The sequence below is a fragment of the Bolinopsis microptera genome, chromosome 13 (assembly GCF_026151205.1).
Source record: "Bolinopsis microptera isolate Bmic1 chromosome 13, MBARI_Bmic_1.0, whole genome shotgun sequence".
Lineage (NCBI taxonomy): Eukaryota > Metazoa > Ctenophora > Tentaculata > Lobata > Bolinopsidae > Bolinopsis > Bolinopsis microptera.
Window position 1 is genome coordinate 4799515 of NC_087084.1, and position 15884 is coordinate 4815398.

General features: G+C 34.6%; 2 protein-coding genes across 2 annotated transcripts in view; both read right to left on the reverse strand.

Annotated features, from left to right (window-relative positions):
• LOC134825063 (LIM/homeobox protein Lhx3-like) overlaps window positions 1–15884 on the reverse strand; it is a 667636-nt gene that overhangs the window by 545011 nt on the left and 106741 nt on the right. The gene's annotated exons all lie outside the window — the stretch shown is intronic.
• On the reverse strand, window positions 33–9848 carry LOC134825231 (matrix metalloproteinase-14-like). The gene is made up of 13 exons (XM_063837380.1): window positions 9761–9848; window positions 9429–9521; window positions 7878–7987; window positions 7291–7542; window positions 6490–6619; window positions 5688–5832; window positions 5291–5425; window positions 4326–4485; window positions 3854–3964; window positions 3368–3440; window positions 2347–2457; window positions 1299–1400; window positions 33–956 (listed from the first exon to the last, which is right to left on the reverse strand). Exons 1-13 carry the CDS (start codon window positions 9839–9841, stop codon window positions 846–848), a joined length of 1614 nt encoding a protein of 537 aa, XP_063693450.1. The 5' UTR covers window positions 9842–9848; the 3' UTR covers window positions 33–845.

Sequence of the window (15884 nt, forward strand, 5' to 3'; positions counted from 1 at the left end):
AATGGACTCAAGAATGCGAATAAAACAATATATTAAAAATGAAATAAAATAAATTAAATATCACTTCACAAGAGTTGTTATACTAATACTAATATCATTATATACTGTACTGTACAGATATAATACAACTCAATTTTATGTTAGTATTACAAAAACCATGTATAAATAGTCAAAATATAAAGTAAATGAAAATTCCCAAGAATTTTCTCACCGTCGAGTATCAGTAATCGAACTATCGGTAACCTATGCATGCTCAGCCCAGGCTTATCTAGCATTAACAAAAGGTTGACAAAAGTTTAGAGATATAGTGTTATTCAATCCCATAATAGAAATCACATAAATCATAACAAGATTTATCTAATTACTTATCACAAAACGAAATTATCTCAAATATCTACGCTAAATTTAATAACGTATATGATGATGTTTTGTGGAAATAAAGAAACATTTGCAAGAGTACGCAAAGGATTTAGCAAAGGCATGAAGTTATAAAAGTAAAATTCTGTAAAAATCAAAGAAACGAAATATTGATGAAGACCAGGTCTCTCATGCAATATTGCTATAAATTCATTAAATAAGTAAATAGAACTGTAGAACTGGAAGTGGAAATTGGTGCATACATATCAAACTGATTAAAACGTTTGTTTTATTAATATCAAATAAATAATCTGATACTAAATTGTCCGTTTGATCCCTCGCCAAATACAAAAACCAACCACCAAAGTTCAATTCCTAATGTTCCGGCCTGCAGTTTCTTCGCCATTTTCACATTCTTTTCTTTAGTAGTTTCAGACCTCAAGTCCTCACTAGGAAGGACCGAGTTTTAATCTACAGGGCTGGTTTCCTCAGACTATACGAAGTGCAAGGACGGACACAAGCATTGTGCTGGCAATGTGCCCAGAGGAAGATGAGGAGTCAACAAGGGCTGCCACTTCCTCGCTACCATCCTCCATTGACTGAAAATATATTGTGTTATAATCATTATTTCTTGTAATCCCATTTATCATTATCAAACTTTACACAAATCCGAAGTAGTAATATAAAATATCATAGGGATCTGATAAGTTTACAAATATTTATTGCATCAAAAGTTTTGTAAAAAGGATCCTTTATCTGAATAATCATTAGGAGAAAAGACCACAAAAAACACTGGTTGGTATCTCAAAAGCCTTCATTTATAGCCGCCATACGTTGACTTTACGACAGTGGCCGCTTGATAAAACTTGCCAAAAATCCCTGGAGAATTTATATCTACAAGCTATCGGCTATTCAACCACGTAGATAGGACGTTTACTTACCACGAAGTTAGCGTTATGATCTTCACAGGAGAGCCACTTGTTTTCAGTGTCGTATCTCTGACCTTGAAGTCTGTAGAGTCTGTTGCTGTACAACCAGTAACTCTGCGGGGTTGAAGTTTGTTATAGTCTTTAACTTGGATAGGTTAAATAACGAAAATATAGCATGAACCAACATAATCAGTTTAATGTTAACTGACTATAAATGTATTACTTGTATTTTAATAGCACTGAAAGTATTGAAAAGTATTGCTGTTAGTGTTAAAAAAGTAGTGCATAATGCATATGACATATCTAATTATAGCTTCACCTACGACACTCATCTGCATAACTTAAATAAGTAAATATTGTAGAGTTGCCAACGGGGTCATGTTATACAATTACAACTGAATAGCTTAAAGTAACTATAGACTGACAGGTCCCCTCCTAAGCTATGTCCCCAGAATGCAATATTTTAAATTTGTATGATTCATGAAAGTCTAAGAAAAGCGGTCAGAGAAGTAACGATGCAGTGAAAGGTGGCCATGTTAGAATATAGAAAAGAATCCATTAAAGGTTCTGCATTCGAGACTTTAAGAGACCCTTTACAACAATGCAAGTTAAAACATGTACATGATAGATTTATTTGTAGCTGATCAATGCGAATGAGTGAGGGGATTTGAAAGTGGTGTATTACAAATTACCATGACATATGTCGCGGTTAAAAAGTGTGAATATGGTGATTAGTGGTACTGGTAACTGGAATAATGTTCAAGATGATTCTAATGATTTCAGCTTTGATGTCGAGTAACTTTTCAAACTTGATATTTTGACTATAAAAATAACGAGTACTTGCTATTGCTTAACGGACTAACTGGTTTAACAAGCGGACTTTATTTTGATTATATTATGCCTCCTTAATGTTGAAGCAAAATAAGTTAATAATTTTGATTCAGCCACCATATTGACACGTTCTTGATTTTAAAAATCGTAACAAGCGGAATTAAATTAAATTGTGCCTCCTTGATGTTACAACAAAGTTAGTTAATAATTTATATAATTTGACACGTACTTTATCTTTAAAAACGTAAGTTTTGCCGTCAGGAGCCGAGGTGATGGCGTCCAGGGAGTTAGGAATTCCTCTCCAGGTTCTAATAGTTCGGGGATACCCAGGATCTATTCTCTGAAAAAGAAAATGTATTAGAATCGTTGTTATTGTTAAATAAATCGATTATCATGCGTGTGAGCTGATAGAAAAAAAATGGCTGGGGCTAAGACCTTTTTTTTTGTCGAACTTTTAACCAGATGCAAACCAGACCGTATGTTTTTGATTGCCAAACCGAACTGAAATTTAGGTCGCTACAAAATGTACCATTAAATCCATCAGGAAAAAACGACCGCTTTAGTTACATTATTTGAAAGCTTTTTTCCTAAAATACTTATGTGTTCATCGGGCCATTATATCAGACTCCCGAAACCATTGAAACATATTTCACGGTTAATTTATCCGCATACCAAGATATGTATCAGCAACCCGGAGATAGCTACAACATGTCATCACGATTACAAAAACCTCAAGAAAACAACCGATAATTTTGCTAAAGAATTTTAAGAAATTTTCCTTTGTTTCAGCACCCTGATTTGTCGTCGGAGACCCATCGGTGCTGCCACATTCTATTTTGAGACCCCATGTAAGTTCCAAATTTCCGAATCACCCCACGCTCCATGTTAAAGCCTCCAACATTCTAACATCCGAATATTTTGAGTGTTACGCAATAGACTGATTTAAAGGTCATGGCACCAAATTGAGGGATCTGAGACTGTTCATACTTATTGTTGACATACAACTGACATGGTGCCATTACGGCTTCAGTTGAAGCCATCTCGGTGAATCTGTTAATTCTATTGTGGCCAGCCTTTGAGGTATAATATTAATAGCCCCCTCAAATTAAAGGCGTTAGAGAATGAATATAAATCAGGTAATCTAAATCAATCTGTCAATCAATCTGTCATCGATGAATTATTTTTAGTGATTATACCACGTATGATTTATTAATATCATCTAAACAAGAAGAAGTTATACGAATACTCACATTGCTCCAGAAGTCGTATCTCCAGTACTTCCCGTTGCTACCGAACAAGTAACCCTTACTGTTGTGGGACCACCTGAGAGATTTTAACTGTGAAGTTAAAAGAACATTATTTAATAACTATTTTTAAAGCGGATAAATTAACTGCTTTTAAAGGTTTGTTGTGATGGTTGATGTGACTGGATATGTTATCATATACCATATTAGGAACTGTTGTCATGTTAGGTAATAGGTATAACAGGCAGTGTTATAAAAGTTTGGTGTGTTTCACGGTGCGATGGTTCAATAACCTATTGTTCAATGTCCTATCAGACTATAGGAGTATAGGCAATAAAGCAATAAACATTACTAGAGCCATCTATCACGCTATAAGACCGCAAACACCGCAACAAATGTTTTGACAAAAAAACAGTTTTAAGAGCAAGAAAGGAATTCCAAAATATTTCATCCTACCGAGCAAATATCAAAAAGATAAATGATGAAACATACTTGAAAGCGGCTACGATATTGTCGTGAATTCCTCCAAAATCTTTGACATGTTTAGGAAAGCCACGATCCACAGACTTCCTGACCCAGTCCCACCTCCATAGCATTTTGTTCCTGAGTGATGAGGAAATGTTTAACTTTATGTTGGACTTTAAAATGGCTGAATTACTAAAGTCAAAGAGGTGGAGTGAAATGATGTTTAGATTTTGTTAAGTTTTTGTATTATCTACAAAGCAGTTTGTTGAATTGGGTGAAACTGGAAATGTTAGACTATAACACACCAGCAATCACAAAAGAAGAAGCCGAATATGAACTAAGATTACGCGATGGAAGTTTGTGTTAAGACTATTGTTAAGAATTTTATTCTGTTAAAAATCTAACAAAAAATCAAGTTTTGCAACAGTAGTTTGAGCCTACTATAATAACAGGGACGTAGTTTTGCGCCTTCTACAAAAGAAACCTACTACATATTTACCTGAAGAAGTAAATTTTGTTGTTGATACCAGCCATGGCAGCGGTGATAGGACCGGATATCCCGGGAAAGACGGAGGATATTTTAACGGGATAGTGGGGCATGGAGTCCTGCTGGTTATACATCCACACTTGGTCTCCTCGGAACATGAAGAACGCTTTACCTGAAAATATGAATGGATTATTATTACTTTTATTCATTTATTGAAAATTATTAATCAACTATATACAGCAAACACAAGATAATAGAAATTAAATCGTAAAATCGAGTGGCCGAGTAGTCTCGACTCACCCATAACTTCTCCAAAGACGTCTATCATGAGCTTTGTACACTAAATCGTTGAAATTACTTAAACTAAATCTTTTATTTACAATCACAATAATTATTGAAAATGATGTATTTAAAAGAAATGGGTTGATTGAATAATGATTATGTTATCATGTTATATGATTATGTAGCTGATTATATTACGATGATTGTATACAACTTAACAGTTTCAATTCTTTGTTTAACAAACCGTCGAACTAGGGTACGTGTAGAACTAAAGTACGTATTCCTTAATTTTGAATTGGCGCCTGACCCGTCTATGCTTCTTACTTTCTTACAAAAACTTTGTTTTCATAGTCAATACATGTGGTGAAGTTGATTAATCGCAACAAAGCTGTTACCGCTAGTTCCGAGAAACCCAAGCCATAGCCAAGATGTCAGGGGCCAATTTAAACTGACAACACTTAATGTTGTTAATCACACTTTAAGTCAACAGGTTCGATTTACTCTTACAGGGGACATTTTGGCTGAGAATTTTCCTTGTGTTTAAAGTTTTTCCCGGTAGAATTCCCAATAGAGTTATGAGGCTGCAGCCTTATAAAGTCCGCTTTCAATACGTACTTGACTTACAATTTGTTAATCAAACAATTATTATCGTTTAATTACATAATATTAGTAATTACTTAACAAAAATTACTGACCTATGGTTAAAACAGCATCAATTTTATCGGCAACTATGCAAGTTTCTTTAGTTGAACTCATCATAGCGAAATCGGTGCTGGCTGAAGCGTCCCAAGGGGCCATTGTCGTTACTGCTTCTGTGACTTTTTTAGTTGCTGAAAGATGTTTAAAATTAAATTCAGTGAAAATATTTCAAAAGTAACAACCATCAAAAGTAAGCAGTCAAAATAATCAACACAAAATATGAGAATATGGTAGTTACGCTAGTAATCGATAAGGACCCAGTAGTTATTGTAAAAATATTTGAAAGGCAAGAACATTTTTATCATATTAAAGCCGATGGGGATCGGAACCACTTCCTGGATAACATATCAGTTAAATTATCTAAAAAGTAAAAAGGATAACATAGGGACTCACCAGTGCCGTACAGCTTAATAATTCCCTCAATATCATCATCTCCGAGTTTATCAAACACTCCTCTCTTGTAGACAGGATTCATCACACTGTCTTTTACTTTAGTATGTTTTAATCCTAGAGCATGTCCAATCTCGTGCACTGCTCCCTGGAAAAAATAAACATTTAAAAAGCATAAAAAAGATCTCAGACGTCATCTTCATTTGACAACACCATAATCGAGCTGGCCATTAAATCGGAGTCATCTAGAAAACGTGTTAAACTTAGTCACGTGATCGTCCAGTCGTGTAGAGTGATTTATCATATCATCCATTCAAGATTCTTATTTTCTTATCTTGTTGAAAAAACCCGCGTACTTCAACACTTTATTAATTGAGTAAAGGGGAGTTTTGAAAACAACATTATATTCACAATTCATGGTTCATGGTTGGTAACGTGTCCACGAGCCAAATCTAATAATCCACTTATTTGGTGAAAGATAATGACGCTCGGTACGTACGTGGAACTTGAACCCTTAATACGTTTTCCATTCTCTTATACACATGGGACCTTATCTACCTAAAATACACCCTGTAACCTTTCACTTTAATTAGTGGTTCCAACGACAGTCCTACAAATTGCCACAGATACTTGCAAATGTTGCACGGCTTAAAAATCTGATTCAAAAGATTAAAAGTAAAAAACGCCCTGTCACGCCCTGTCTCCAAAGTGACGATAACCGCTCAAAACCTCACGATAAACGAATAATTATAATTAAATAATTGATAAATAATAATTATAATTAATTAATTGAAAGGTTACTCACCCACATGAGATCATAGCCATCTTTTTGGGCTCCATTTAACAGCCAGTTTTCGTCGTCATCAAAATGTATTTCCCCAACAGTCGGGAAGGAAGCGTGAGCTAATACTCCACCCGGTCCATCAAATGATAATCTGGGGGAAGGGCAAGTTTAATAATACATATAATTGATATTTACAGGTACAGCTTGTAGGGGATAAATTATCGCTTTTCAATTATTGTTAAGTGTTTTAATACGCACCTTCATTTCGAATTATTACGGAATCTTTTATATTTTTAGAGCTTGGACCAACCCCTTTAAAGGTTTAGTGCGCTTGAAGAACTAGAAAGTGCGTTTGAAGCTCGCAATAGAGCGATTGAAGCAAAACCGATTACCATCAGAAGCTTTATTTTGAGCGGGCCTTTGATTTACAGTAAATTGTAAAATAATCAAAGTAGTATCGACAAGCTGGCTGTACTGAATCGGATTATACTGCTGAAATCGGCTTGAAACGCACGACTAGCGAGTTGGAAGTGGTAGAATATCACTTGAAGTGTCAAAATACAGCTTCAAGTGGCACTCAGTTACGCTTTTTATCAGACTTCAGAGCACTTCAAAAGCAGGATCTAGGTAACTACTCTAATACCTTAACAATTTCTGTCGGCACTTAAGTCATTATTTTATTAAGTTACTGCAATAACAATTCTTCTATGGCGAATTGACTGATCAATCTGGATGGTCGGTCTTATATAATTTGTATTTGACCCTAGCAGCCAGCAGGTGGACATTTTTTTAAATTAGAAAAAGATTTTTCAGAACTCTTACTTTTTATCCATGTGAGAGGTTCTGTTGGTCTCGTGAGACCCTTTAACAAACGACACTATTAAGTCGGCATGCTTTTCTTTGTGGGTCTTTGTAAACGTCAAGTCGGCAGAATCCTGCCACAGATCTAGGGCAGAGGAAAATATGTCGTCAATCGAAGATTTAGCTAGGCTTTTTTGCTCGGAGTACTTTGATATAAGGTATTTGAGATCCTTTCTTCTCCATTTGGAAGCAATTGCGTATCTTTTCAGGCGCCTGCAATATATTGTCATGATGAAATGGATATATTAGTATAATGATATATTTGATAGTTACGACACTGAAAATGTAATAATAAAGTGATAATTTAAGCGGAATTTAAGGTTTCAAGGAAAATGTCAAAATAAACCGCCAGCATCATCGAAGACATACAAAAACTTTGACAAATTATCAAGGCCATGCCAGCTATGTCAGTGGCTTACAAATTCCTAAAACCGATAGTTTATAACATACATGAGGAGGAACTAAAGATTGGTTCTAACGAAAACTTGTCAGTTGAAGTCGCTTTTACCTACAGTTAAGGCGGTTAATAAGTTAATTATATGACTTACCCTGAGGTGGATTGTTCAGGCTCAAAATCTGGCATCCCACATCGTGGAGTGGCCATTTTTTGAAGTGTTTCATCGTCCAATACACCAGTTAGATTTAGACTATGGTAATCCTGAAAAGAAAATAAAGTTTAATAAATATAAGTAAAATAAATAAATTAGTTAATTCCAAAGCTACCTGGAGATAAATATCTTTATCAGTAACAGTGTGATTTAGGAAATATTTTCTGCCCGTGAAAATCATTCGTTCACGTCTATATTTGGAGGAGTAATTCTAGAAAGTCTATAAATGATATTCATATAGTTGTTAAACCGCACAAAATTCCTCAGAATCTCTTGCAAAATTATTTGCTATCCTCCTCAAATATCAAGAAACCACGCAAGTTTTGCAGGTCAATGGTATTCTTGCTAGAACTTCATTGGGAACGCGAATCAGTTTAACAAAAACCAAGACTTTCGAAACGTGAGCTCCATAATCTAACATTAACATTCATTTTTCTTAATGTAAAACTTTTCCAATCTAAACTTATTAAAATTTTACAGTGTCAGTACGTGATTTGAGATCTCCACATTCCACAGGATATAACAGTAAGACCATAAAAATTGGTAATGGTAGCTTTTGTTAAGATTTGTCGGATGTCGTATGGACTGCACAGCGCAGTTAAGGTAGCTTCAGTTCAATTTTGCAGAATTCTCGCTATACTTGAAATAAATTGGAAACGCGTGATCACCAAAACACTTCACGAAAACCTCCAGTAGGTATCACAACGTGATCTTTGGTAAAATCTTAAATATCCGAAAAATCGGTCGCTTTTGCCCTTTTGGACGCATTTGTCGGCACTCTCAGGTATACCCTTATATTACCGTAAAAGTAGATATTTGCAATATTTCATTCATAAAATTAGACCCAGAATCCCTGCAAAAGTTGAGCGCATGATATTGATAAGAATTTAAGAGATATTTGTTTAATTGCCAGGATATACCTGTTTAAAGTTAAAACTCAACAAAACTTCTAATACACCTAAAATTGCACTATGGTGTGTCCCCTAACTTTGATAAGCTTTTGTGCTAGTTGGATTTCTGATGGAATGTCTTACGAAACCTGTTAATCAGCAGCAAGTCTGTAGCCAGCTATGCAAATCCCCGTGAGGCCTGAAACCGTAACAATGACAACAATGTTAAGACCATCAGTGCAGAGCAATTAGTTGTAGAGTTATTATATTATATAGGGGCAAGTGTTGTAGTAGCTGCAGTTTTGGAACTTTTAGAAGTTTTAGACGACTCGTAGATGGACTCAGACGATGAATTGATACTAGAGTTAGGCGCTGGATTGGTCGCACTTTTCTATTCTGATGGCTTCTGGAACTGGATTTAAAACAAAACACCAACAGTGAAACAGTGAAAGACAACATACGCACATAGGGTACCCCCATAGAAATGCTATGATAATGAATATGTGAAATATGTTGGCTAGATTGAGCATTTAAACAACAATTATAATAATTTCTTTAAAAAGTGCCGTGTACAACATACAATGATTTATAATCGGCTTACCTGAAACTTTAAGATAGAACTGCTAAGATGTTCTTCTCCGTTTGTAGCTGCCGCTGGGTCTATCTCTAAGTATCCGTACTTCTTCAAATAATCCTGTAACATGTTGGATTTAGGGCTTCTAAAACTTACTGGCCTCATTCGTGATTCGTTTGTTGAGGTACTTATTACTATTATAGTTGAAAGTGAAGTTAATGATTTCTTGGAAAGACTGGATTTCCGAAAAGTGAGCGAGCAGCTTTGATGAAGGTTAAATCTATCATCGCCAATAAATTGACTTTCTAAATCAAATTATTGATCATATCGTTTAGCGAATAAAGAACAATAAGTCTTACCTCGGGATCAGTTGATGAAAGCAAAGTAAACGAGCAAAAGAAGGGAAGGATGTACGCTAGCACTGACACAGCCATTGTCATATCTGAACTGAAACAAAAAACTGAGTCCTTCTTCAAAAATCACTTGTATATAATCGCTAATTTTAACGTGAACCATGCCGCAAGAAAAATGGCAACGATTGTTTTCTAAACAAGGGCACTTTATTTCGTATTATCGCTTCTCAGATCGATTTTCAAAAAGCTTTGATAAGTTAAGATATATTTTTTCTACACCGCTAATTTAATAACTTTCTACACAGTTTCGGTGTCTTTCTTTTTTGCTAGACAATTATCCAATTACGGTGGCATAAGCACGGTAAATATAAAACCGATCTGATTAGGATAATAACTTTATTTAATCATAAGCGCATCGGTCTACAGTAATAAGATAACACTCAATAAAGTAATACACTTAATCGATTCATCGTTAGTAAAAGTAACGTCATCAATAAGTTGGGTGCACTATTGCTATTGATTAATTGAAACTGCAAGGAATAACCCAATTGTGTTGCCCCGAAAATAAGGTGTTAAAATCTCGAGATAATATTACGAGGGTATGTTTAAGAATAATTAATAAAGCGTAACTATCTTAGTTCTCACTTCTCGGGCACTTGCAGAGAAATATAACTCAGCGTAATTGTCAAGCTTTTAAAAATATCTATTATTCTTAAGATGTATCTTAATCAACAAAGATTGTGTCAATTGCCATAGTAACAGGCAAACACAAACGACAAAATTCCTTTTATTTGTGTATTCGTGTCAATGGTTTTAAAATTATATCAATCAATATTGAAACATATCGCATAATTTGCATGCAGTTTGTCAATTATAACACCAACAAATTTTATCAAATTGACAACACTTGATCGCTAAGGTAACAAAACTCGATCGCCTAGGTAACCAAAAATTACGGCAATTATCACGCAGACCCCAAAGACTTATCATCTGGAGAGGCTTCTTTAAATATCTGATTAACATATCTCTGGTATATCAGCTTTTAAAGATACGTATCCTCCTTTGAGGATCACTAACCGATTTACACAAGACATCATGGCACGGTGAGAGAAAAACTTAAACTAAAAATATCTTATCTCTCTTTGATGAACTAGAAATAACTTTACGAGGACGGATTATTAGTAAGAATAAAGATTCTTGAAGAATTGCTCTGTGCAGCTCCTCTTAGTGCAGTAAAGCCTGATAAGTGTGCTGCAGTGCAATCTACCGAAGTCTACTGCTACTCATCAAATACCAATGATAATCAGTGATGTTGTGAGGGTTCTTGCCACAGAAAACGGGCTGGAACTTATGTCTGTTTAAAAACTTAGATCTGATATAGTGGATATATAGTGGAGATATAGTGCAAATATAATGCAGATATAGTGCAGTAACTGTGCAGATTCAGCGCAGACACTGTAGTCTGTATCATGATCGTCTGTTAATTCTCCAATATCGGGTACAAATATGCAGAAGATTAGAGAACATGCTGATTGGTGAACTAATAAAGCCGTTACATAACTAATCTAATATAACAAGATCACAACTGTTATAACTTAAATCTGTAAACTTGGCAAATAAAGGAAATGTTAAGAAGGCTAACAAATATCAGCCGAGAGACGATATGTAACTAGTGAATTTATTCAGAAGCCAAGAAGTGTAAGTCAGGTTCCGTGCAATGAACAGACTTTTAGACTTTGTAACTTGATTGTTGATGATAAGCCGGAAGCCCGTTAAAATATTTGTTATTATCGGAGTGATAATATGAATTAATTTTTCACGAGTAAACTTATGCAGACAAATATATGGTTATACGTCTTAATGTTAACGTTATTATGAATGTTTTTGCACAATTCTGATGATAGTTAAATTGTTTTTACATAGAGATACTAAATAACAAATACCGGAGAAAACTGCAGAACAAAATAGGATTACGTTCTAAAATAACCGATACTAAAGATATATGTTTTCATATCATAACATGTTGACGTCCTGTGACCGGGCTGAATTTATTAAATCATTGTTAGATTATCTATTAAATTATTTCCATATAGCGCATATCAAATATATAACTAAATGTGAACAAATTTTAATAACAAATTATGTTGAAACGCTAAATATCCATTCACTGAATTATACCTCTTAAAAAGCCTGAATTGGGTAATCAACTTACGAATCATTGGAACCAAATCGTAATCTAATCATGGCGTAAGTGACAAATGAGATTATCTAGAGTGACTGTTTTTAATATTATATCAATAAATTTAAGTAATTGGGGACTTATGAAGATAACCTTTTAGTCTGTAGCTCTAGATAAATCAGACTGCCAGTAATCGGGAAATCACAAATAGAAATGACGGTTAAATCAATATTCTAATATTGTATGCATCTGCTCCACATATTTATAGGGGATGAATCAAAACAATGGTAATATTTTTATTCAGTTATTTCCATTCCTGGACCAACGAGCTAGTTCGAGAGAACATATCTCAGTATTGCTTTACCCAGTAACTCTATTGTTAATTCATTTATTGTTACATAAGTCATGCTAAAGTTATTCTAAAAGGTTTGGTAATTCAATTTAAATTATCACAAAAAATTTGAATTGGGCGTTATGATCAATCAAAAAATTCCGAAGAAGCAGTAACCTTCTTTTTATAGGTCTATTGTAATGTTTTATCACTTCAGCCACAGCCTTACCGACAGATTATTGCAATTTGAGGTTTTTTTCGAATGCCCAAATGTATTTTAATCAAATTCTACGTTATGGCTGAAGGAAATGCAACTTGAGGGACCGGATGATAAGTATAAACAAGTAAATAATCATAATATAAAAATAATCATTCTAAAGAACGGCAATGAGATTTTGAGAATTCCCCTTGACAATAATTTAAAACTGTTTGAGTGATTACAATTGACCTCAACCTTTCAACGAACAAAATTGTAAAATCCTTGCAAAAGGTTTAAATTACGGTATTTAAGGACAGGTTCTGTAGAAAATTATGTAGAAAATTGGATAAATCAGTCAGACTTAACTTTAAAACCACATATCAATTTGAGCTACATTTCTTAATCCTCAGAAAAAAATAACTATAGGCGATTTCAAAAAAGGGAAGACTTAGTAGGTTTGACATGTTTAAAAAGAAGCCTCGACTGCAGCATTCGACTGCAAGAACTGTGCAGAATTACAATATATATAATTCACAAAGTACAACATACAATAATGAACTATGTTTATTGAATATTTAGCACACTTTTTAACAATTGGTGTAAATTGAGTCTTGCTAGATGTAAGCTCTCACTAAGGTGAGATATGACGGAAAACGTGGCAAGATAGAGTAAAAATCGCAGGAAAACGGGAAAAGGGCCATGCAAATTTTCCATGGCAGCATACATCTTTGATATAATACCTTTCAGTGACACCATTTGAACCACTTTTTTAATGGGGTATTTGGCACCACGATCTCTGATGGTGACTTAGATGGTGCTAGACGTTCATGTGGACAATAAAGCTTGCTATTAGACCTACTGTCTTGTCTTGTCGTAGGCTTTACTTAGAACTTAAGGAGATACATGGCTACAGATATTTAGATTATTGGTGCCTTTGTGTGTTCATGGTAGCCATAGGATCCGTGGGGTCTGTTGGCGTTTGAATCGGCAGATCCATTTTAAACTAATTACAACACTACAAATATATTACATTTATTGAGAATTATGTAATGTAACGCGATGGAAATATTTCAAACGGGCATATCCTGTCCAAACCCAGGATGCACTCTAAGAAGAATTCGTTGTAACTTTGTTTGAAAAGCATTAATATGCATTGGTGAAAACATCTCAATCTCTAATAATTTTGGAACCACTGAACCAAAAAAATGTTGCCGTTCTATCAAATATATGGTATTTAATTGTAACTTTCATTAAGTCATGCCAACTGATCCGTTAATTGATATCAATGGCAAATAAAATATGTGACTGACCGTGTAATCGGACTACTGAATTAGAACCACACAGACTAATATCAGTTGTGATAGCTCAAATAATTTATGATCTTTAACTAAAAGCAAATAATAGATAAACCATCTGAAATCAGTAAACCCACGACGTTTAAAATTGAAGTATGATCCACATGTTGAACAGAAACTACTCCAGGATATAGCAATGCAGCTGCCCTACTATACTGCAGAGTGCAGGCCCTACAAATAACCTGACATAAAACCCATGAATATAAACAGAAAACTAAACATAGCTCCACTCGAGCTAACTGATCTAATGTCCACCTAATGTCCACCTAATGTCGACCTAATGTCCACCTAATGTCCACCTAATGTCCACCTAATGTCCACCTAATGTCAACCTAATTTCCACCTAATTTTTACCTAATGTCCACCTAATGTCCACCTAATGTCCACCTAATGTCCACCTAATGTCCACCTAATGTCCACCTAATGTCCACCTAATGTCCACCTAATGTCCACCTAATGTCCACCTAATGTCCACCTAATGTCCACCTAATTTCCACCTAATGTCCACCTAATGTCCACCTAATGTCCACCTAATGTCCACTTAATGTCCACCTAATGTCCACCTAATGTCCACCTAATGTCCACCTAATGTCCACCACTGACTGAGAGCACACAACAACAACTGCTCAACAGGAACAACTGCAGGATTAGTCCACATGCAGCCCCTATAAATACCGGTAAAGCGCGTCTATAGGGTCGCCAGGAACTGCTGAAGCTCTTTTGATGCTGCAACAGTTATATGGCATGAAGCTGGTAGCACTGAGCTGCTCTCTTACAATGCAGCTATATTGTGACTATATAACTATCTTGTATGTGTTTTTTAACAACTTTGTTGGAGGGTTACGATAGAGTATGCAGGAGATTTGGTGACGGAAGTGTTTGGAGTGAGTTTATCCTGGATACGTAATATTTTAACTGGATACGTAGTATTGATGTGGTATTTTAAGTTTTAACTGGCTAGAGCGGAAGTGTCATTATTATGTCTTGGTGATGAACTGTAGGGGTAGTTATAGCTGTTCTAAAATGACGTAAAAACGTCAGTTTTTTTAGTGTGAAAAGTTCATCACGAGGTCGGCATGTAAATATATTTTATAACACATGTTGCGTTGTTATGTTATTTTGTTATTAACCTGTAGATAATAGAATTGGTAAAACTTATCATGTTGTTGTTCTATTCAATGATGCATTTTTTGAAGAAATGACTTCCTTAGTTCCTTGGTATCGGCAATATATATAAATTCACAGAACCTTTAGTCTGGAAATTTTTTGTTGGCATTATAAATACAAAATTTTCGTTGCGGAAGTCGCAAACGATATTTTCATTTCCTGCTTAATTTTTAGACTATTGGACCTAAACCATTTTGTGTGTTTGTAATCATTGTTGTTTGATTGTAATCAACTGTTGTTTGTAATCATCATTGTTTGATTGTTATCAACTATTACAATTGATTTCAAGTTAGTTAGGAGGTCAGTAGACTTAAAAATGCGATAAAAGGAAGTACCTTTAAAATATTTCAATTATTGGCACGGAAAATATCGCGTGGCGACAATTTCATGTTAAATGATTAAGAATTAAGGAATGTGGACAAACGACATTAAGTTAAGTTAAGTTATAATTTTCTTGAAACTTTATAATAACATTAATACTGACCCGTGAATGAGTAAATAACTAAATTTTGATCAAAGGGCCAGGGCAGAAACCTTTAAATTTAAGAATAGAAGAAGCTCAAGCATATAATCATCTAACTATAAATAAGTTAGTAAGGCACGGATAAAAAGTTTTCTTTGAATATATCATATCAATCTTCAAAATAGCCAAGAATGTGATCGGTAGATAGTGATATCGGCGCTGGATGTTTAATTTCTTTAAACTATTTACTTTTTAATGAATCATAATGCCATAATTTGGCACAGATAAATATCATGAGGCGACAAATAATTTTCAGGAAATTTTGGTATGCGGAGAGTTAGCATGAAGTTAAGTTAGCAGGGTTATAGTGTTTAAAGAACTTTTAATAACATGTTGTTACTTTATATTTTAGGGATAAAAATGTTTCAATTTTCTA

Bases quoted from the DNA above. Each gene is read 5' to 3' on its own strand.
- LOC134825231 (XM_063837380.1), bottom strand. From the start codon at position 9,841: ATGACAATGGCTGTGTCAGTGCTAGCGTACATCCTTCCCTTCTTTTGC. The intron at 2,458-3,367 runs GTGAGTATTCGT...TTTCTTTTTCAG, and splicing joins GATACGACTTCTGGAGCAAT to AGAATAGATCCTGGGTATCC. The intron at 1,401-2,346 runs GTACGTGTCAAA...TCAACCCCGCAG, and splicing joins CTTACGTTTTTAAAGATAAA to AGTTACTGGTTGTACAGCAA.